This window comes from Alternaria metachromatica, assembly GCF_023757995.1.
Source record: "Alternaria metachromatica strain BMP 0045 chromosome Unknown scaffold_4, whole genome shotgun sequence".
Taxonomy (NCBI): Eukaryota; Fungi; Ascomycota; class Dothideomycetes; order Pleosporales; family Pleosporaceae; genus Alternaria; species Alternaria metachromatica.
In genome coordinates, this window is record NW_026055495.1 from 1,784,340 (window position 1) to 1,807,200 (window position 22,861).

A 22,861-nucleotide genomic window follows, 5' to 3' on the forward strand; every position below is an offset into this window, starting at 1 on the left:
CTAACCTCGATTGCCATGGGGGTCTCATACTCATACCTTATGCTGGCCTATCAAGCAAACTAGGCCTATGCAGAAGGTGCCGTTGGAAGGGACGGAAGGACCAGTGGGAGTCTGCTCCGGATTGGGGGACTCTCTTATGTCTGTGAGTAATGCTGCAGAAGCTGCTTATGAGACGTACACTGACGCCAAATACCAACTTCAGGAACCTGAGCTTTCTTCATGGGAAAATTGACGTCAATCCAGGCCATCTTGGTCCTCTCGACGAAGAGACTGCACCAATATTACATGGACTAATCGAACTACATGAGTACGGCATTCTCACATGCGGCTCTCAACCATTCGAGAAGTCCAGCACCTTCCTTGTCGGCAAGGGGTGGTACCAGAAGCGGCAACGCCCCTATGTGCACTTCATGCTACCGACATTGCATCGTGATATCTCGATCGACTGTGTCGATGCTTTCATCGAGAGGCTCTTTGCTGACAAACGCATTCTTGTGTCGGTACACTCAGAGTGCGATGAGTACGGCGGACCAGGCGACACGATGCGGAGCAAAATAGCCACCCCACCATATACTATTGGCCGTAGCCGCTCGACCTATCAGTTTCGTACAAACGCGCACTGGAACAAAGAGACCGTTACGATAACCCGACTGGCGAAAACTTCCAGAGGACTATTAACGAAAGCCTGGGAAGAGTGCACCTTCTTCCCATACACCTCCATCGACTTCTTGACCCCTTACACGAGTCTATGCGGCAGCGCAAACGACGGCCGGACTTTTGATGCACAAGTAGCCATGAGGCCGTTGGCGATCGGGGTGATGGCACGGAAATGGGGTGAGAAGCTCGACTTGCAAGATATCCTGCAGCAGCATTGTGAAGAAGCGGGCATACGGCGCGTCTTCCCATGGGGGGCCATGGATGCTTTGGATGCTCTGAATGCTGGAAACCCAAACCGATGGTCTCACGTGTCTTGTGACGATTAAGACGCTTGAGGATACAGAGTTCTGTAGATGAAAAGGTTCCGAAGTCGGAAGATGAACAGGTCTTGGTAACGGTTTCATCAACGCAGCACCTTTTGTCGCTACCCCCTCTCACTATGGCGATTGAGAATGTAATACAATATTTTATGAGTCCCTACAACCTGAATGGTTACATCCATATGTTACGTTGTTGTTTCACGTACAAGAAGAGAAGACGTCAGGACTGGAATTGATACCTGCCTAAAGCGGTAAAGCGCATGTAAACCTCAAGGGCGCAGTTCTGACCCGCACTTTACGCTTCCAAAGTATCTCGAACATTCCTTGGCTGTTAGGCCGTCCATAATCTCAAGTGACTCAATCGAAAATCCGTCGCAGCAGGCGAGCATAAAGAAGGTCGCATGTGCGGTAGGTTTTCTAGATATCCAGCGTGCGCAATCCTCTTCCGCGGCACTATAACACAAACACCAAAACGGGCATCATCAGCCCGCCACACCTACGACAAAATCACTACAAATTTCATCTTCAATACCTCTCGACCCATCACCAAGATGGCAGACCCTCTATCCCAAAGAACAGACCCTCTCTACCAAAAAGACGGCCAAAAACACACCCACACCTCTGCCATAACCTCAATTCACGCCCTGTCATCCCTAGCACCAGAAACCCAAACCCTCTTCAAACCACCACCAGAAACCGAACCCTATGTCCTAACCACACCCTCGACAATCTTCCACGCTCAAGGTGGCGGCCAACCTTCCGACACTGGCACCATCTCCACGGGCAGCACAACATTCCACGTGCACCAAGTCCGCAAAGTCGATCCCGCAATCCTGCACATGGGCGTCTTCTCTCCCTCTGACAAGAAATTCGAAGAAAGCGGAGGAGAGGTAGAAGCAGAGCAGAAAATCGACACCTCGAAACGGCACCTACATTCTCGAATCCACACCGCAGGCCACGTCATCGGTCTCGCAGTCGCCCATCTAAAAACCACGGGTACAATCGCTCCCGACGTCGTCGACGGAAAAGCGTCGCACTACCCCGGCGCCGCGTTTGTAGAGTTTTCGGGTCTCATTCCGGGAGACAAGAAAGGCGAGATGCAGGCTAGAGTCGATGAGATGGTAGCCGCGGACATGGACGTCAAGATCCATTTCTGGGACGAGGACAAGGCGAAGAAGGAGTGCACGGGGGTTATGGAGACGCTGAAGGGAGATGAGGAGGATGGCGTCAGGGTTGTGGAAATAGGAAGTGAAGGGAGTTATCCGTGTGGCGGGACGCATGTGCAGAGGCTGAAGGAGTGTGGGAGGGTTGTTTTGAGGAATATTAAGAGGCAGAAGGGGGTTACCAAGGTTAGCTATGAGGTGCAAGACGCGTGATTTGATTGTGCACATGGTGTGCAATTGCGATATGTATTCAGAGTGTTTTCCCCTTCATTGGAAAATATCCACCACTTTTTCTCTACCTGGTATCATTTGTCCTAAATCCTATTTTACCTGCGCCTAACCCCGCATGCTATCATGCGCACCTGCCCTCTCGTATCTTCTAGAGCGCCTCTTAAATATGCCCGCTACTCTAGCTCAAGTAAGCAGCCAAAGCTTGCTTCGAAACATCGTCCAAACGTTCTTGCACAATCTTGACGATACGGCCGCCGTGACGTGCATCCGCATCTTTCAGATATTCAGCTACCCATGCCTTCACATCGGTGATGTCCGGGAACGGATCACGTGGAGCCTTTTTGCAGGTGTTCAGCTGGGTGAAGCCGACACCGAAACCGAGCTCGTCGACATCGGCATCGGGGATGATGTCATCTGCGGAGGTGGGCATAGGCGGGTTAACCAGTAGCTCGATCAAGCGCTGGGTGGTAAGGGCCCAACCCTTGGGGTAACGGCTAACGAAAGCTTCCGCATCGCCCAGAGACTTGGTGAACGACACAACTGCGGTCTTGCGGTCGGTTGGGCGGGCAAGCTTCTGGGTGTCGGGAAGAATGACAGTCAAGTAAATAGGCTTGAAGATGCTGTTGTAAAGTCAGCAATTGATGCCTACAATTTGGAGAATCTTTCACTTACTCATTCTGAACCTTATCAGACTCTTTGATGAAGAAGTCGGCGCCAAGCCCCTTGTCCAGTCGCGCTGAAACGAAGTGGTAGAACGCAATGAAGCGCTGCTGGAAGTTCTCTGTCTTCATGTTCGATAGTCTTGTGAGCATTAGCTGGAGGATGGTGACAAAGTAAGGTTGTAGCGCATCCGCTGGGATATGCGCAACGACAGCTTCAATGAGCTCGAACGAGTATGTCTCGTGAGCCTTGCTAGTGACCAGCTTCTGGAAAATACCCAGAATAGGCTCCAATTGACTGCTTGCCACAATGTTTTGTGCGTCGCGAGCAACCATTGCACTCAACAGTCGGGCTAACGCAGGGACGTTACCACGCTGCTCCCAGACCGCACCCTTGAGGATGATGCCGAATACACCCCTGTAGTATTCGCTAAGTTGGCCTGAAGGGTTTGCTTCTAGTAGCGCAGAGAAGATCTGGAATATGTACGGAGAGAATTCCTCAACGTTGTTCTGCAAGCAGGTTGCAAAGGGCTCGTAAAGCTTTTCCTCGAAGAATTGAGGATGCTTTGGGGCACAGAAGCGGACAAGTGCACCTATACCTTCGAACATGTAGTACTGGAAGCGAGGGTTGCTAGGGTTGTGCCTGATGACCTTGACGATGTTGATGAAGCTTTGAAGAATCGACTCGCATATGGGCAGCACATCATCGCGTATGAAAATGAGTACGCGCATAACGCACTTCATCAGGAACTCGTTTTCCTGGATCTTTTCCGGGGCAGAGCTCATTGTGATAAGCTTGAACAAGTGCGTCAACAAGTCTTTCGATGAGCCAACAACGTCTGACTTGGGTATTATGGGTTGCCGTTTGTCGTCTGTCATGTACAAAGCACGTTCGACAGCGATGGCAGCGTATGTGTGGATGACGTAATTGTCATTGCCCAACTGGTTCACTAGCAGGGGGAAAGCAGCGCGCCAAAGGTCTGGTGATAGCAGGCTGCGGAAGACGTACAGGAACTTGATGGCATCAACCTTCAAGATGGGTGATACGTTTTGAGCCTGGAGGTCAGCGGCGACGTGTGTCTGGAAGAACTCGAAAATGTTGACGTTCTCGTTGACGCTCATGATACCTTGGCCAGCGGTAGCGGTTCCCTTGGCAGCAATGGCGGTGAAGAGGTAGACTGCGGTATCCTTTGACTTCCAGTTGTTTTGAGGGTCGGCAGCATAGTTTTGGAGATATGCGTCGATGTACTTCTGGGAAGTAGTCGTGACAAGTCCCTCGAAGCGGTCCATGAGTTTACGCAGGAAGTTGGTAGCAGCACGTCGACGTGTGTCGTTGTCGGAGCCCTCCAGATCTCTCCTGATGAACTCAATCGGTTCATCTTCGAACAATTCCACATCAGACTCGCGCAGAGTAAGGTTTGGCAAGATGACCTTCTCGATAATCTGGACCAGAACAGACTCGTTGTTGAAGGCTTCGGCGTGTTGTGTGGATGCGACAGCGGTGAGGAACTGTAGCGCCTTGCTGACCACGATGTCGTACTTGGTCTCGAGGCCAACGGACATGAGGAAACTCCAGGTGCTCTCGATGAAGGGACCCAGGTGCGACCCAAATGCGTCCTCGTATTTCTGAATGTAGAGCATGAGCACCTCGAAGATACCCGCGCGTACGTACTCTTGTGGTCCTGACTCTGTGTCATCGTCGGTGTGTAGGGCGGGGTTATCGAAGACGAGGTACTTGTGGAGAAGGCCTGAGATGATTCCGATGTGGTCTTCGAATACTGGGGGCAGATCCTGGCAAGAAAGATCGTAGAACAGCTTCACCAGGAGATCCAGCGTTGTGAAGGCGCTCTTGAGGACCTGGGGGTTGCCTTGGGAGTTTGTGATGAGGGCGTCGGTGTTCTCGAGCAGCTGGAGGAAGGGAGTGCCGAACTTGGACAGGACGTGGTTGATCTCAGTGAAGAGGTCGTCGGAGCGGAATAGCGGCCGCCAGCGCTTGAAGATGGAGTGTGCGACCGTTAGCACGCCGTTGTTGACGACGGTGTTGTCGGGTGTGAGGCGCGAGACGAGGTCGTCGACTAGGGTGTCCCATCGCTGATAGAAGTCGCTGTCGGCAATAGCGCTAATGGCCTCGCCGAGCTGTGCCTGCAGACTGGCAGGTACGGACACCATGAGGCCGATGAGTTCCCTCTTGATGGCCACGACTTCGGCCTCGGGCAGCTTGTAGTTGCCATCCTCGTCGACCCAATTCCGCTTTACGAAGTTCTTGAAGTAGAGGGCGGCCGAGAGTCGGGTCGTCTGGGGGTTCGCGTCCGAGGCGACGATCTGAAGGAGGGAGAGGGAGAAGCCGGGCTTCTTCTGCTCTTCGCTGATTGCGGCCTCCGCTGTGAAAAGTTAGCATTGCATGCTGGGTGATGCGGGGGATGGAGGGGCAAGATGGTGGTCTGGATCCAGACGAATGCGCATATACTGAGGTATACAAAGGCTAGTCTTTCTCTATCCTGCGTACGCGCATTCTTTCCAGAAATGCAGGCTACACCACATGAGCACTGCGGGAAACACTGCTACGCACCTTGCTTGTTCTGCCGCGGGTCGAGCGACGCCTGGAGCAGCTGCGAGAGGGTAGCGATATCGGCAGCCATGGTGAGGGGCGTAGGGGTGCAAAGTAAGTGGACGGATGGCTGGTGGACAGAGAGCTCGACTGTTTGGCCGATGGTTGCTGTTTGGGGTGTCCCACTTGGGGCGCTAGGGCCTGTCTCTGTGTGCAGGGATCAGGGCCATGACCCCAGCCCTGCCCGGCGACGACTGCTCTCGATTTCTGGATGCCGTGCTGCTGTCTAGCAAGGTCGAGTCCGCTACGACGCTGCCTTCCCGCCAGGCCTGACCCCTTCCTTTCCCTCTCCACCCCCAGATGGGCTCCCCCAGCCGCCCCGCCTCTCCGCCGCCCAGCACCCATGATAGACTCGATGCGCCTGCGTTACTCTCATAGACATCCTCTTGGGCCCTCTCCGCCGTAGTCGTCGAGCCTTCGCACTCTCCACCAGGCAAACCCCATCTGCGCCGCCGCGACCAACGCATGTCTCCGCCGGCCGATCATGTCCCCCACACGCCCGACCGCCGCTCCTCCACCCAGGCGCTCTTCACGGCCTTCCGCTCTCTGACGGGCGGCCGTCTGAAGAGCCCGACGCCGCCGCCCTCAGTCTCGTCCGCCACCAGCACGCCTGCGCGCACACCTTCGCTGGGCACCATCCGTCCCGGCTCCATCCCTAGCCCGCACTCAGCCGACGGTACCCTTCAGCGCATCAGCCAGGTCACAGGCCAGCGGACGGGCAAGCCTGTGACGGGCGGTCCTCCCGAGCTGCACGACCTGATAGACCAGCTGCAGCGCAATCGCCCATTCGCCGAGCGCCTCGTGGCCGTGGACAAGATATGCGACATCCTCGAGGCGTATCCGGTGCAGAACATACTGGCCTTGTGGTCGGTCGCGAGCGACCTGCTCCTTCCCGAGCAGCCAGACGATGTCGCAGAGGCGGGGTACAAGCTTCTCAAGAGCTGCGCATCGCTTTCCGACCTGGCCAGCATCGAGCGCACTCTCTTTTTCGACGCCGCCTGTCTGCGCAAGAACGATCGCTACTTCGACAGAAGACTCGACGTAATCGCCACCCTCACCAACGATGGGCGCAACATTGACTCTTGCGAGTCGGGCATGGTCTCCTTCATCCTGACCTCCCTGGACAGCTGCTTTCAGGCCAGTTGCGATGCCTTCCGCGGCCTGAGGGGTAAATCCAACGGCAAGAGAAGTGCTGCCAATCCTCCTCTAGAAGTCGCCAACATGTTTCGCGCCTTCCAATTTGCCACGGATATCTGCAAGTTCAATGCCAAAGTCTTCACCGACGACGATCTGGACCTCCTGGTACGACGGACCGTCTCCATCTGCAGGGCCACGACGCATCGCCCCGATGTCGAATGTGGCGTCAAGCTATTCGATACAATCATCACCTATGTGCACATACCCAAGCAATCGCTGCGACCCTGTCTCGAAGTTCTGTGTGAAATCCATAAGAGGATCACCGATCTCCAGGATCAAGCCTGGAACACGCTGAGCAACCTGTTCAAGTCCCATGTCGGACAAGCTGCCATTTCTGAATTGCTGCATCTGCTTCTAGATGGCCCATCCCGGGAGACTCTGGAAAACGAGAGTCTCAAGAAGAAACTAGACAGCATGTACAGGGGCACTACTCTGGTGTTGCGCCTTCTGCTTCTGGAAGATGGTCGCAACGAGCTGCCCAAGGTCCCCATGTCCTTGCTCTTCCCAGCCCTGAAAGCTTCAATCAGGACACCAGGCACCGACCAAGAGCAGATAATCATAAGTCTGATAGATGCGGTTCTGGCCCAAGAAGGCATGAGGGATCTCTTGCTTGCTGAAAGTGACTTGGGGGACATGCTGCAGGTCATACGTGTGTGCGCCGAGCGTGACGACGAGCGTGTCAGCGCCAGAGCATCCAGATCAACAGATCATGCAAGCAGTGCGAAGAAGGACGTCCTTGAAAGACAAATATCACCTCATGCAGACAGTCTGTCCAATGCTGGTACGTGTACACTCAATCACAGGATACCCCTTACTGACGAATTCTAGGCGGACCAGAGCATGCCAGCGATGTCTCCGGGTTCTATGAAAGAGATGCAACATCCCATCAGGAGCTCTTCCGACGTGATCCAGAGGACGGCATCTTTCAAGTTCTCGTCAAACTAGACCACATCAGCGACGCACTTGACTTCATCCAACGCGAGAGTGTCATGGAGCTTTTCTTGCACCTTTCACACCGCGTAAGCGACGCGACCGCGGAGCGAGTGATAGAGTACTTTGTAACCGGACGCTACCTCAATCCTTCCCATGCCGGCTGGTTTGACCTCTGCCATCGACTGGTCGCTGGCATCTTCAACGACACCACACGGCCACGCTCGCTCCGACTGCTTGTGCTCCGATCATTACGGGAAACTAACCAGGCCGTCGAGATGCTGTGTTCCAGCGGAACAGTATCGCAGTCAGAAGAACTCCTTTTGGACCGGATTGAAATGGAAGATGACATTGAAGTTCTGCAGGAACTAGTAGATTTCGCGGTGTACGTAGCTGATCGAGAATCGACCGCCCGGTTCTCCGAGATTGTTCAAGTCTTGCAGCGGCGTCTGGACCGCCCACGGACTGCATCTACACCTTCGCTACCGTCATGGCAGTCTCACCAATTTCTGTTCAAAGAAGATGGATGCTCCCCTTGTAACGTCATCGCCACTGCCTATGTACGGCTTTTCACTCGGAGCGTGACACATTCGGCCCAAAAGACACGCATCCTTTACGAGCTCCTAAGACAGATTGCTGGAAGAGATGCATACGCGCATGATGCACGCCTTACAGCTCTCAAGTTACTCTTTCGTTTGCGCGCCGACGCTCGCCATGCTTTGATAGTTAGCTCTTCATCGGAAGGTCAGCGGATTGCCGCAGAGCTCTGCCGTACAGAGGAAACAGCTATTGCGCCAGAAAAATTTGAAGATGGTCCAACATCCGATCACAACAGATCAGAAGACAACTCTTCGTGGCGGGACCAACGCAAAACCTCTGGTTCAAGTCCTCGTTCTTCTCTCAATCGCCACACCGGCCGCTCGAATGCCCCCGCGGGCCGCGTATCAAAGCCGATACCTCCTTTGTGGATGTACCCTGGCCCCAAAGGACTTCCCGAGGAACCGCCATCTGAATCTAGTCGCGTCGTCTTCTCCCATATTGATGCGGAGAAATACCCTCTCAGCGATGATATCCTGGACATGGAAGTCACATTGTGGCTGGAGTTGATCATTTCACTCCTACAGAGACCACCCGATTGGGAGATTTATAGCTACGTACTCGTTCATCTTGGGCCTCAGCTCTCCAACCAAGCGTTGGTCCGCAGTTGTGTCGCCCAGCTCAAAATGTTACGAAATGTTCTCTGCGAACAAGTACGGAATGCAAGCTTCCACGAACCACCGCCGCACACGCTCCTGAAAAAGGCTGATGTTGCCGTCTGCCTATTTCATATATTAACAATCATCATCAGCTACCACGAGTACTTCGAAAAGAGCGAGGAAGATGATCTTGTGAAGGCCTTCCTACAAGGGATCGTGCAGTGGGACAGAACGTCAAAATGGTGCATCCACGCACTTTCAGTCTGCTGTTTCGAAATACCACTGTCGGTCAGCAAGTCACTCGATAGCATCGTCCAGAAAATGTCGCAAATCATCACGAAGCCAGCTACAGCGATACACATATTGGAATTCCTCACCTCCTTGGCTCGTCTTCCAGAACTTTTCAAGAACTTCCGCGAAGACGAGTTCAAGCTAGTTTTCGGTGTATGCTTCCGGTACTTACAACACATACGCGACCAGCGTGACCGGACAGCGAACGGGCATTCGCTACAAAACGGGCATCGGACATTGCGACACAGCGGCGCATCAAGAGACTTTGCGGCATCGCCCGATCTTGGGGCCAACAAGCCAAGAAGCGTCGAGGACGATCTACCTCAGTATCTATATTCCCTCGCGTATTATGTCATCACATTTTGGTTCATGGCGTTGAAGATGGAGGACCGCCCAAAGCAGATACCATGGATCACAAAGAATCTACACTATACCGACAGCTCCGGACGGCAAATTATGGAGGAGCAAGGACAGGTCATTCTGGACATTATGAACATGGTAGCATATACAGATCGCGATGAAACAACACGCGAGGAAAGTTCCTTCAAGCCTGGCGATGGAGAAGTCTGGAAGAAGACATGGATCGTTGGTAATGCTCTTGTGACAATAGAGACCGCTGCAAGAACCGGTGCCTCTGTTGTCACGACACGCCGGCCGGTAAGTCTTTCTGCTTGTGTGTTGTCAGTACATCTACTAACTTTTGGCAGTGCGGTACCCGCTTTATCAAAGTACGGCCCTTGATCACGTCGCCACCACGACATCAAGTTCCGATCACCATCGGCCTTGCTTCCCAAGCATTCTACTCCAACACATATGTCGGCATTCTGCCAGACGATATCTTCCAGTCATTTTACGCCCCACTCGACCTGAGCAATCCACCTATTCCGTTACCCGATGACGAGCCGACACGCCGTGCTATTACTGTATTCGACCGGATCGCAACGGTAGACAACTACAAAATAGGTGTCATCTACATCGGCGAGGGCCAGACGAACGAGAGAGACATTTTCATGAACGATATGGGATCCCCAGCATATACTGCTTTTCTTAGTGACCTAGGTACATTATGCCGTCTGAAGGGGGCGAAGTTCAATACTGGTGGTCTCGACACACGCGAAGACAAGGACGGCGAGTTCACCTATGCTTGGCGGGACCGCTGCATGGAGCTTGTCTTCCACATTCCTACAATGATGCCAACCAACCCCGACGACGACATGACGTATCCAAACAAAAAGCGACACATCGGCAACGACTTTGTCAATATTATTTTCAACGACTCTGGCTTACCTTACAACTTCGACACGTTCCCGTCGGCCTTCAACTATGTACATATTGTCATTTCTCCAGAGTCAAGGGCCAGCTTTGTCGACCGTCGACTGGATGCAGATCCCGACGGCAGGAATCGCTACTACAAGATCCAGACCATCTCAAAGCCAGGGTTCCCCGACATATCTCCTGCCGTCGAGACTAAAATTCTTTGCGGAAAGTACCTGGCAGACTATTGCCGCCTCATGGCTATTAACGCCGTTGTCTTTGCCAGCGTTTGGTACATCCGCGAGGGTGGCGATTCCATATCGTCCTGGCGTAACCGACTTCGCGAAATCAAGCGTCTCCGAGAACGCTATGGCGCGAACGATGCTCTACCAAGCCACCCACCACCTTCGTCGCCTGCAGGCAGTCAGGGACTGTCAAGTCCGCCGTCTCGCGAACAAAACCAAATCTCGCCATTCCAGCGCATGAGTATCGCGACGCATATCACCGATGGGACTAGTCGCAGTTCCATCAGCAGCTCTTCGCATGACGTTTGATACTGTAGACCAAAAGTTGTTTGTTTCCGGTGTTGCGACAAGTCTTACACATATACATATACCCAGGGGTTTTATGACCTCACAAAAGTTTGTTGATTTTACGGTATCATGACAAGGAGATTGAGTACTAGCATTGCGTGGAGTTGCTGGTCAGGCACAGGCCTACGTCAAAAAGTTCTGATTGTTTTTACTATATTGTATATGACGAAAGACGACCGATGTTTCGGTTATGAATTACAGAAATTAAAATCATGAGTTACGTATCTGTAGAATATTTCAAGGACCGCAATAGTGTGAGCAGGATTGTGCCGTCTCTTATGACAAAAAAAGTCTGAGATGATGCCTTCCCTCCGATGTCGAAATGTGGTGCTTCGGCATGGATATCCACTTCAGGGTGGCAGATCCCCCGCCAAGGCCTATACTACCCGAAGTCGCATCTGAGGATTCCACCTCGAGCTCGAACTTCACAACTTCCACAACACGACAACATGGCTGCCCCAAGACTGCCGTTTCTATGGCCTATGCTATTTCAACCGACCAAATCCACGCGAGTAGGCGCGTCGATAACAAAAGAGCGTGCATCGCCATCTGTTTCCCGCACGCGACGAGCACGCCGTCATTTCACGACTTCGCCCCGCCAATCGGAGCCACCGAGCACACAGCGATATGGGAAAGCATATGAGCACGCAGCTCCAGCATTGGACCAAGAGCCCCCTAAAGAGCCTCAAGAAAAGGAGCCTGTGTCCACAGAGAAACCCCCGCAAAACCCCGTTCACGAACACGAAGAAGTAGAGGAAGATGCGCCAACAGCGACAACCAGTCCTACCACACCCACTCAAGCAAGCGAAACAGAAGAAACCGCCCCGCCGACAACGCCGGCACCCGATCCTCCCAAGAAGAGCGATACAAAACCCGTCGACAGCGTCTTGCACATTCCCACCGCCGCTGAAGAAGAGTCGCACAAGGCACCGCACCTGAAGACACCACCATATGTCCACCATTTCGATACCTACGGCCTCGTGCGCAAGCTCTCGCAATCCTCATATACCCCCGAGCAATCCATTACCATAATGAAAGCCGTGCGACAAACCCTTTTGGACAATATGGAGTTGGCGCGTAAGGAGCTCGTCAGCAAGAGCAATGTGGAGAACGAAACATACCTCTTCCGGGCCGCATGCAGCGAACTGAAGACGGAGATAGGCAATGCGAAGAAAGGCGAAATGGAGAGGATGCGCACGGAAAGGGGGCAATTGCAACATGAGGTCGATATCCTGGGGCAGAGATTAGGACAGGAGACGACTCATCTCCGAGACGAGCTTAAGGGGCTTTTCGACGACAGGAAGATGGCTGTCAGGCAGGAACAGAGGGTCATGGAGACCAAGGTATGTTGTTCATCTCATTTCGTCTCCGGCGCAACCTACTAACAGTAATGTTCTATAGATCCAAGAACTCAACTACAAAATCACCGTCGCGCTCAACTCAGATGCGCGATCCGAGGTCGAGGGCGTCCGATGGGTGCTTACCCGCCGCGCAGCCATCACAGTCGGTGTCAGTGCGTTTATGCTCTTCGTTGCGCTACGGTACACGAGCTATGTGCAGCACCAGCTACAGGAGGAGAAGAGAAACAGGCCGCCGCCGCATCGACCGAGTCCACTGGAGAATTTGGCGGATAGCACGACGACGGCAAGTAGACCGGTTGTGGATGTTGCGAGTCCTACTCAAGGGGATGCACTGGGTGGAGAGCTGTTGGCTACGGAGGGTGTATCATTGGGCTAGAGACCACGGCATACGCCTTCATCGTTCCACTTTCCTCCCCCTACCAAACATTCTTCCGTGACAAGTGCGTTCTGTAAATCTCCCTTTTCTTACCAACACTGCCTCAGCAACCCTACAACTTATGCTTCTTTTCTCCACTCGCCAACCGCGCAAACTCCTTCTGCGGCACGCCCTTCAAGAACCTCTGCAAACCTCCCATCACCTCCTCCACGCCCTGTCGATCCAACGCCTCCCTATACGGCTTCTGAATTAACTCCTTGATGAGCACCAAACTTTCGCTGTTGAGATGATCACCCAGTCTCTCCTCAACCTCTTTCCTAACCTCGCCCAAGAACTTGTCACTGTAGCTCTCATCCTTGACATCGACGCCAGCGTTGATGACCTTATTGACAAAGCCCGTCGCTACCAACTCATCACACGTGATGCGTTTCGACATAATAAGCGCCTCATTCGCCTTCGCAATCCCCAACCTCCTCACAAACCCCATACTCGCATTCCCCTCAGCCACAAGCCCCAACGAGCTAAACGGCGTAAGCAAAAACGCATGCGGCGCCGCATACACGAAATCGCTAAACGCGATCAACGCCGCCGACAGTCCCACCGCCGGTCCATTCAGCGCCGTAATGAGTATCTTGGGATGCGTGTAAAACGCATGTGTGATGTGCAGGTTGTTAGATACGAAGGACTTTAGGTACTGGTGGCGCTCGTCGATGGCGCTGCTGTCGGTTGTAGAGCCGAAGGTTACGTCTGCGCCTGCGCTGAAGAAACGGCCCCGCCCGGTTAGGATGGTGATGTAGATGTCGGAGCGGGCGGCGACTTCGTTCATGGCGCGTGCGAGCAGGTAGTAGGTGTCGGAGTCGAGGGCGTTTAGTTTTTTGGGCACGTTGAGGGTTATTATGGCGGTTTTGTTGGTGTAGGTGAGGAGGATGGGGGAGTTTGAGTCGGCCATGGTGGGTGGGTTTGCGTAGTGGGCTGGATATTGGGGGTTGAGGTGTTGGTTATGGTGGTAAAGCTGGATGTGTTTCTTAGGTGCGACGATGGTTATGTTAGTTGGAGTGCTTGAGAGATTCTTAGTTGGGATGTCAGTGAGCCGAGGCTAGAATGCGGAGACGGGATAGGCATTGTAAGACAACCGAGCGCGACAGATTGGATGGATGGACTGTAACAGTTAGTCTTCACTACTTATGAAGACAGGGATACGGCTTTGGTAGGGGAATAGTTTGAAGTTAGGTCTAGTTGGCAGGATCCCAGGTTGCAGGCACATGTGAAGGTCACGGCTTCCCCAGCTTGGAAGTGGGGAAACACGCGGAGGTAAGGCTGAAGATTAGATCTAACCTCTTATCGCCGAACCATCACCGATCAGATCTGCGAAACTTCGACTCCATCATCACTCCACCCAAGCGCGAAAGTCTTCGGAGTGCGCCGCAAATACCACACGACGTCGACTAGATACCGCAACTATGGGTGGCCCCAACCTAGAAGTGTTCAAGGTACGTAGAGATGATCCCTACAGCGCCTCGCGCATCTCTGTCAAAAGCGACTACACCAATAATTCCACTTGCACTCCACCTGCACTCCAACCAAATCGAGCCTGACACCCTTGAACATACACTGACCAGACATTCCAGTTCGGGATGTACATTCTCTTCCCAATCAGCATCATGTACTACTTCGGCACGAACCTCGACGGTAAATTTACCGTTCCCGATTTCTGGCCCAAGCCCGGCCAAACGCACAAGATCCCGTACGATAGAGACGAGATTGCAAAGGAATTGGAGAGGTTGAAGCAGAGGAATCTCGAGAACAAGAGGAGGAGGGAGGAGCAAGAGAAGTTGAGGGAACTGGGCACCGGCAGGGAGGAGTAGAGAGGTCGGGACAGCATGCTGGATGCACTCGAACAACACCCCATGACAGGCACCGAGCCACGGACACGAGCGAACGAGAACTCACGATCTGAGGTGGTGGATATTTGCTGAGAGATACCAAGCGCGAAGACACGGCTCGTTCTGCGCCGCTATTGGCGTTATTGTACAATACTGTATACTACAAAATGTACACCAGGCTGGGGAGTCAGAGACAGGTCACGCAGTGACCTTGCCTCTTATCTCGTCCCAGACATCGTCTCCTATGCTTCCCTTGGTCCAGTTCATATACACTCCTTGTACACCCTGCACTTCCTGCAGCTCATCCAAGAAGCTGCCCAACTCTTTAGCCGCGCCCTCGTCCTCTAGAGGCACCTTCGTATCCTCATTAGGATCATAGATGATCTCGCTCTCCTCAATTTCTACATCTAGCTCCTTCGCCAGTCTCTCTGCCGTCTTGTTGGTCAATGCAGGCTCGGTGTATAATACGACTCTTCCCTCGGCATCTTCGTCTACGTCTAGCACGCCGGCTTCAAGGGCTGGCTCTAGCACCTCGTCTACGCCTACGCCATCTTTCTTCCGTATTATTATCCGTCCCTTCTTTTCAAACATGAACGCTACGGTGGAGACGCTGCCGCCTGCCTCTTTTATGAGCAGTCGTAGGTCGGCTAGGGTGCGCAACTTGTTGTCCGTTTGACATTCTATTATTGTGGCGACGGAGGGCGGCAGGATGGCTTCGAGCAAAAGTGATTCAAGGGCGGCACCCGATGCGGAGAGTCCTTGTCCACGGGCTATGGCAGCTTCGATAGAGGCTTTGGGCACGGCGGACTTCTTCGCAGTCGAGATTGCGAGGGAGAGGCGGGGGTTCATGTCGGGATTCGGGCCACCGAGCTTGACGGCGTTGGTGATGTCGCGGGTCATAATAGACCGTTGCTTGGACTTGCCAGCGTCATTTTTGGCTTTGTCATGTTTGATGGAAGACCACTTGCTGTGATGTGTTAGCCACGTGCCATTGGATTGTGAAGGCGACGTACGAGTGGCCTGATTGTAGATTTGGGGTGGTGCTCAAGCATCGCACCTGCTCTTGCATGCGCCACTGTCTCGGACGAAGAACATATCTACAGGAGCAGCATGTCGCATTCTCCCTGGAAAACGCAGACAACACTGCGCGACGTAACGGGACAGACATGGAGGCAGATATTGGTTGTTGACTCGCAATCGTACAAAAGTTGGAGATGCGTGCCTGCCAAGACGGGGGTCCGCAACTCCCACATGCATCCACCGGCATCTCCACACTGGACATCTGTCACGTCAAGACTCGCTACGACATGAGCAGCCGAATGCGATAACTGCGATAACGAGACCGACGTCACGCGATCCCCTCACCAGCCATGGCCGCAGACGAGCCAGCCGCGGACAAAGGCCCCTCCAACCCTGAACTCGACATCAAGAAGCTCCACGCGCTACCTTCGGAACAGCAAGACCTCTACTTGCTGACCTTCAGCTCGGACCTCGCCCGCCATGTGGCCTCCTTAGATGGCGACGGCGCCTCGGCCCACCAGATATACATTAAGAAGGAGATATTTCAGATCGTCAACCTCGCGTCCCCCGCCCCCACACGAGTGATCCGAAACAACTTGGGACGAGCAATTGCGGGCATATTCGAAAAGGGAGACAGGAAGCTGCTGTTTGAGTCTATCAATGAGTCGGTTGGCATAATCAACGCGGCAGGAAAGAGCGAGAAGGATGTTAGGACGAAGCATGCGGCTGTGCATTGCCTGGGTGCCATCTTCGAGGCCGCGGGCGATAGCGCTATAGGGCTATCCCCACTGGCTGTCAAGTCGCTGCTGGGTCTTGTCAAGTTCTCGCAGAACTACACTGGACTACGAGCGGCAGTATTCAAGGCTGTTGGCAAGGTCTTCAAAGGCGTTAGCTCGCACGCCGATGAACTCATTGCGAGAGATGCGTGGAAGCAGGCGCGCAATGCTGGCAGCGACAAATCCTACCTCGTTCAGACAGCGGTATTCTACTGTTTAGAGCAGCTACTCCGGCACACAACCTTCTTCGACAACTCGAACGACTTCGATAAATTGCAGAATGTAGCTTGGAAAGCGATCGATAGTCCCTCGTCTTCCGTGAGACGCGCTGTTGCATCGTGCATCAGCGCTGCGTTGGTGAAGAACTACTCGGAGAACGCGCCAGTTGACCTTCCCATCCTTGGCATTACCCGTTCGTCGACCGCGCAGAAGAAAAAGAAGAACAGAAAACCGGGCGACGACGATGGTGATGATGTGGTTATGGAGCGCTCAGAGTCTCCGGCACCCAAGAAGTCGGCTTACCAACTCTCCTTCACCATCGCGAGTCTTCTCAAACTGCTTGCGACACAGTACTGTCGACCGCAAGCTGGCAATCGCGCAAGAGCTGGAATCGCCGTGTGCTACATCAAGACCATCAAGGGGCTGGGCGAGCAGATCGTCGAGACCAAATATCCAGAGATCGCGCGCAGCTTATTCACGGACATTCTCAGCAACAACGTCATTGTACAGAATCGCTACCGCACACTTAGCACTAGGAAGTTCGTTGCAGTCATACTGGAAACAGTCATTGGTCGCGAGATGCTTGGAGAATCTGGCCAACTTAATGCCGCAAGATTCTTGGTCAACGAGATATTGAAGGACTATCCCCAGGCGCTCAAGGAACGACCAGAGCCAACAAAGCAAATTTTGATCGGGGCTCTGAGTACGCTATCTTCACTCTTCAATAGTTTGGGATCTGCCACAAATGTCATTGCGGACCCCTGCCGCGATGCCCTCCTCCAGGTCTTACAGCATCCGAGTTACACAGTTCAGGTGACCGCTTCCGCCTCTTTGCGCTCTTTTGTGCTTGCGTGTCCACTTCAGTTACTGCCAGCAGTTACGATCTGTATGAACAGCGTCAATCGAGAGCTTGGTCTTCTTGCTGGACCGAGACAATCACCCAGAAAGTGCGTTGGTCTCGCGAACGGCCTTTCTGCTGTACTCAGCACGTCTACGTCTCAACCACTCCATGGGTCCGTAGATGTAAACTCGAGAGTACTCCAACAAGCCACTTCACTCCTCAAGTCGGCGAGCAACTCAGATCTGAGGATTGGTTCTACCCAGATTCAAGTCGCATGGATCCTGATTGGAGGTTTGATGACTCTCGGACCCAACTTTGTCAAGATACATCTTTCTCAATTGCTCCTGTTGTGGAAGAATGCGCTTCCGAAACCCCTAAACAGAGACAACATGGTACAAAGGAACTACCTAGAACTCTGCTTCCTAGCACATGTTCGGGAGTGCGCTTTAGGCTCTATCTTGACCTTCTTGGAGTTCAACAGCCGCATCTTAACGCTTGACGTTACGAAAAGACTGGCAGCGATGCTGCAGAATACAACAATGTTCCTGAACACCCTACCGGCTAAGAAGACAACGGATGACATGTCTCAGCGGCTGTCACCAGCACTTCAACTTCACGACTTTGATCTCATGGTCCGGAGGAGAGTGCTGCAATGTTACACTAAACTTGTCGAGCTGAGTCCAGCAAGTAGCCATGAGGTGTTACTCCAGACAAACTTGTTACCTTTCGCCATCGCATCCTTCGCAGAGCCGGACAACTATACCACAAGCTCATTTAGTACGGCAATCGCAAGTGCTGCAGGAACGTTCGAAAGCATATGGGAGGTGGCTGACAACCATGGCTTCGGTGTCACTGGACTGGTGCGTGGTTTCGACATCACACCTCTTCCTGGAGAGCAAGATACTGGTACCCACCATCACTGGCTCACGAGGCATGGACCTGAGTCGATTATTGACCGCACGCTTCTATCACCCATCTGTGGTGCTCGTGAACACGATTCGATATCCTTGTACATCAGAACATCAGACGAGAGCCATGAGCTTCCGGATCCACCAGCGACTGAAGTCGTCAACTCGGCACTTCAGTTGTTTGCGATATGTCTACCACTCCAAACTGCTAGGATCCAAGAAAGCATTTTGGAGCAGATGACATCATTCCTTTCCGCAAGTAGCCTGCAGCGCGACATTAACAGAAAGACGGCCATGATGGTCAACATTGCATATGCGGTGCTATCTGCTCTGAAGGTTGCAGTCAAGGAGACCCGCTCGGCTCCAGGAAGTCTGAAAGGACCGGCGGTCGAAAAGGTGATGCAGGATCTGTTGCATCTTTTTGTTGTCCTTCCCGACCCGTTCATCCGCAACCTTGCTAGTGAAGCTTTGGGTCGTCTGTGCAACAGCTCTGGAAACGCTCTCACCACCACTGAGGTAAACTACCTGGTCGACCAGATCGTCGCTAATCGGGAACCCAATGCTCGTTCTGGGTATGCTGTCGCGCTTGGCTGTATACACTCTCAGCTCGGTGGTATGGCTGCTGGCTTTCATCTCAAGAATATACTTGGAATACTGATGTCGCTCGGCAATGATCCCCATCCGGTTGTGCACTTCTGGGCCATCGACAGTCTATCGAGGGTTGCTGACTCCGCCGGTCTATCCTTCTCCAGTTATGTTACCAGTACGCTCGGCATGCTAGCGCAACTATATGCAGCCGACACACACAACGATGAATCGATGTCTCCGGCATATTCGAACATTGAGATCGACATACCTACCCCTGCCGTAATCGCGCGATGCGTCGACAGCACAATCAACGTGCTTGGGCCGGACCTGCAAGATGTTGCAAAGGCAAGAGATCTGATCATGACTCTTGTCGGCCTCTTCCAGGGCGATGCGGATGAGCTGATCATCATCGAGAGTCTGCGCTGCCAGGAACATATTTCGCTATACGCGCCTGGCCACATGGAGTTCTCAGCCTACGTGAAACAATTACAACGGGCGGTTGAAAGCAGCTCGACACAAATCCGTGACATGGCTATCGACGGGTTACACAATCTCATGAGGCGCAACACGGAGGAAGTCATACGTGCTGCCGATCCCGGTCTGGAAGATCAGCTGTGGCATGTTCTCGATCGTGACTCTGAGCATGAAGTAGTGCGGAATATCATCCGCAACTGGCTGCATCAAACTGGCTTATCGGACACCGCGACATGGGTGCAGCGATGCCACTCAGTACTCACAAAAACGAAGAAGGTCGAGACCCAAGACAAGATCGAATCGAAGCCAAAAGCAGGAGCGACTGATTTGCAGGACGAGGAAGTCGCGGGCTTTGCATCAGCGTCTAACGCGCCTGGGGCTGAGGCTGGAGATGGCGCCCAAGTCAGTCAGGAACTACTCAAATGGCAAGTGCGAACATTTGGTATGGATTGCTTGAGCGAGCTTGTCGCGATGGTGAGCAAAGAGGCCACATTCAGAGAGGAGTCACCCTGTGTCATGGCCTTGCAGCAGAGGGTTGCTGATGTGGTGCGCATCGCTTTCTCTGCATCGACCGCCGGTGTAGTACAACTGAGGATTCGCGGCTTGAAGATTATCGACCAAGTGCTCAAGCTATTCGGCAAAACACCCGATCCCGACTTCGCAGAAGTCACTTTGCTTGAGCAGTACCAAGCTCAAATCGGTTCAGCTCTTACCCCAGCGTTTGCAGCAGATTCATCGCCCGAGCTCGCCGCTGAAGCTGTCAACGTATGTGCCACGTTCATTGCCACCGGAATCGTTACAGACGTAGATCGAATGGGTCGTATCCTCAAGTTGCTCGTCTCAGCGCTTGAGAACTTCTCCAGCGAATCCGAAACCGCAGCAATCGGCGATCTCAAAGGACTCAGCTCGAACGCTCAAGTCATGGTCAAAATGGCAGTATTCTCGGCTTGGGCAGAACTGCAGATTGCGAGTGCCGAGCAAAGCTACTTGGTGGATGTATTGAAGCCGCACATCGCAAAGTTGACTCCTCTTTGGCTAGCGTCGCTACGAGAGTATGCCCGCCTGAGGTTCGAGCCCGACATATCCTCGTCCATGGGTTCTGCCTCTCTATCTGGAAGTCTAGACACAATCTATGCTGCGCTCAACCGCGAGACGCTTCTGAAGGTATGGTTGGTCGTCAAAAGCCTTGATCAATACTAACAAAGTGCAGTTCTACCAAGATACCTGGCTCAACCTCGTAGATGCCATTGCCAGTCTTATCGACGAAGACAGCGAGTTCGTGTTTGACGCTTTAGATGGCAAGACTGAATTGTCAGAATCCACCCCTAATGGGAAGTCCGATCACATCAACTACCGCGATGAGCCTGTCGCTTTCTTCTTTGTCCTCTTCGGTCTCGCTTTCGAGGCATTAGCAGGTCGCCCAGGTGATCTGCAAGCGTCTAAGGAGCAGATTCTGGAGATATTGCAGGCACTAAAGAAGATTCTGCGCCCTTCAGTATCCGGTCATGCGATATACCGAGAAGTTGTATTTTCTGAAACGATGGACATGCTAGACCGGCTCGTACTCACTGAAGGCTTGACGGTTCAAACAGTGATCGTCGAGATCACACGGAACCTGTGTCTTGGCCATCCATCTGCACGCAGAGATCAAGGGTAAGCATACGCTGAAGCTCTACATTTCGTTTGCTGACATTGATAGAACTACCGCCGCGGATGAGCATCTTTCCGAAGACATTGATCAGCTATTCGAATTGACCAAGATCATGGTGCTAGTCCTGTCCGGACTTGTGCCTGGGTTGGAAGACAGCAAAGCTAAGGGTATGTTGGTTCCGGTATCGCGCCATAATAAGTCGCTAACTCTACTCCCAGCGCGCCACGAGATGAATGAAGAGGCGGTCGCTCTACTGACAACAGCGCTGTCTGCGCTCGTAGATGCCGCGCAAGTCTTCCCGTCGATTATCAAGGCTGACCTTCACGCTTGCATCCTTCACATTTTCGCCACCATACTAAGCACTGGGGCCTGCCAAACCACAGTCATTCCTCAAGCTCTTCCGATCTTCAAGCGCTTCATCACCAGTCTCGCACCGCATGCCGAAGGAACGGATGACACAAGCAAGCAACTCCGCGCAACTCTTTCGCGCTTCCTCGCAATTCTCAGATACGCGCAGCAGCGTGAGTTTGACGCTGCTCTTGCATGTGAGAAGAACACTGTTCTTGCGACTACCATCTTACTGAGCTCCGCCGCTTCTGCGTTCTCACCTGATGATCCGCTCGTCAAGCGCTTCATCGACGACCTATTCGATTGTCTCGGCACGGTAACAACGAGCAAGGTAGCAGCAGGCTGCTGTCGCTCACTGCTGCTTCTACCCAAGAAAGGCGCTCTTGAGACGAGCCTTGCCAAACTCATCCTTCCCCCAACACTCGCCTTCTTGGCGACGCCCTCTGATGTAGAGGGTCTTGACGATTCTCGCACAACGCTCGCACAGACTCTTGTCACATTCATCTCCACATTACCACAATCATCACAGCGCCAGACTGCGACCAAGATCATCATACCTGCGCTGTTGGCACGGGCGCAGAAGGAGCCCAAGGCCAGCCAAGAGATTGCGGCGCGCTTACTCGACATCGCTAGTGCGGATCAGCAGGCGTTTAGGGGCGTGGTGACTGGGCTGAACGCCGACCAGAGGAGTTTTATGGAGGGAGTGCTCAAGAGTGGGCAAGGGCCGAGAAGGCAGGAGGTTAGTAGGGATGATGACGGCATGCCAAAGATCGCGCTCAAGATGGACTTTGGCTCATAAGACTCGTTGTTCTTTGTACGGCGTGGATCTTGCAGATGGACAACATCTTCTTCTGGGTCTCGTTGAATAAGCGGTTGACTTTTCGCATCTGGATGCTCAGCTTACCACATGTCAGCAAGAAAAGGAGCGTGCGCTGCGCGGGTCGCATGCATGCATAGGCTCTATTGAAGGATACAGATCCACCATTGGCGCGGTCTGCATTGTAGGTAATTCTCATTGGTCGCTGTGGCGATTGTTGGCTTTGTGCGCATCTTCAGGCTGGACAGGAAGTCATGGTTGAGCACATTAGAGCTAATTCCTGGAACGGGGCGTTCGAGCTAGACGCATTCCGGCGAGTTGCAGATCAGAAGCATGTAAGCCACATGGCGGCAGTATACTCTAACCATGCAATAATGTTCGATGTTGGGTCTTGACAAGTAGTTTCTACAGTCGCCTACCCGCGATTTGGGGGCTGAGCCAGTGCTATTGGTAGGACATTTCAAGCCTCCGGGAGACGGCTCACCACCGCTGCACCCGGA

General features: G+C 53.1%; 7 protein-coding genes across 7 annotated transcripts; 5 read left to right on the top strand and 2 right to left on the bottom strand.

Annotated features, from left to right (window-relative positions):
* Positions 1-1,528: 1,528 nt before the first annotated feature.
* On the top strand, positions 1,529-2,353 carry J4E83_002914 (uncharacterized protein; the record flags this gene model as incomplete). Its single annotated transcript, XM_049329855.1, has 1 exon — positions 1,529-2,353. One exon carries the CDS (start codon positions 1,529-1,531, stop codon positions 2,351-2,353), a length of 825 nt encoding a protein of 274 aa, XP_049191534.1.
* Positions 2,354-2,549: 196 nt separating this feature from the next.
* J4E83_002915 (uncharacterized protein) lies at positions 2,550-5,669 on the bottom strand (the record flags this gene model as incomplete). Its single annotated transcript, XM_049329856.1, has 3 exons — positions 2,550-2,991; positions 3,044-5,411; positions 5,600-5,669. 3 exons carry the CDS (start codon positions 5,667-5,669, stop codon positions 2,550-2,552), a joined length of 2,880 nt encoding a protein of 959 aa, XP_049191535.1.
* Positions 5,670-6,103: 434 nt separating this feature from the next.
* J4E83_002916 (uncharacterized protein) lies at positions 6,104-11,060 on the top strand (the record flags this gene model as incomplete). Its single annotated transcript, XM_049329857.1, has 3 exons — positions 6,104-7,616; positions 7,664-9,909; positions 9,960-11,060. 3 exons carry the CDS (start codon positions 6,104-6,106, stop codon positions 11,058-11,060), a joined length of 4,860 nt encoding a protein of 1,619 aa, XP_049191536.1.
* Positions 11,061-11,548: 488 nt separating this feature from the next.
* On the top strand, positions 11,549-12,836 carry J4E83_002917 (uncharacterized protein; the record flags this gene model as incomplete). Its single annotated transcript, XM_049329858.1, has 2 exons — positions 11,549-12,442; positions 12,501-12,836. 2 exons carry the CDS (start codon positions 11,549-11,551, stop codon positions 12,834-12,836), a joined length of 1,230 nt encoding a protein of 409 aa, XP_049191537.1.
* A 112-nt stretch (positions 12,837-12,948) lies between these two features.
* J4E83_002918 (uncharacterized protein) lies at positions 12,949-13,785 on the bottom strand (the record flags this gene model as incomplete). The annotated part of the gene is made up of 1 exon (XM_049329859.1): positions 12,949-13,785. One exon carries the CDS (start codon positions 13,783-13,785, stop codon positions 12,949-12,951), a length of 837 nt encoding a protein of 278 aa, XP_049191538.1.
* A 511-nt stretch (positions 13,786-14,296) lies between these two features.
* Positions 14,297-14,701, top strand: J4E83_002919 (uncharacterized protein; the record flags this gene model as incomplete). Its single annotated transcript, XM_049329860.1, has 2 exons — positions 14,297-14,326; positions 14,456-14,701. The coding sequence occupies 2 exons, from the start codon at positions 14,297-14,299 to the stop codon at positions 14,699-14,701; spliced, it is 276 nt and encodes a 91-aa protein (XP_049191539.1).
* Positions 14,702-16,089: 1,388 nt separating this feature from the next.
* J4E83_002920 (uncharacterized protein) lies at positions 16,090-22,343 on the top strand (the record flags this gene model as incomplete). The annotated part of the gene is made up of 4 exons (XM_049329861.1): positions 16,090-20,709; positions 20,756-21,198; positions 21,245-21,363; positions 21,415-22,343. The coding sequence occupies 4 exons, from the start codon at positions 16,090-16,092 to the stop codon at positions 22,341-22,343; spliced, it is 6,111 nt and encodes a 2,036-aa protein (XP_049191540.1).
* Positions 22,344-22,861: the final 518 nt, after the last annotated feature.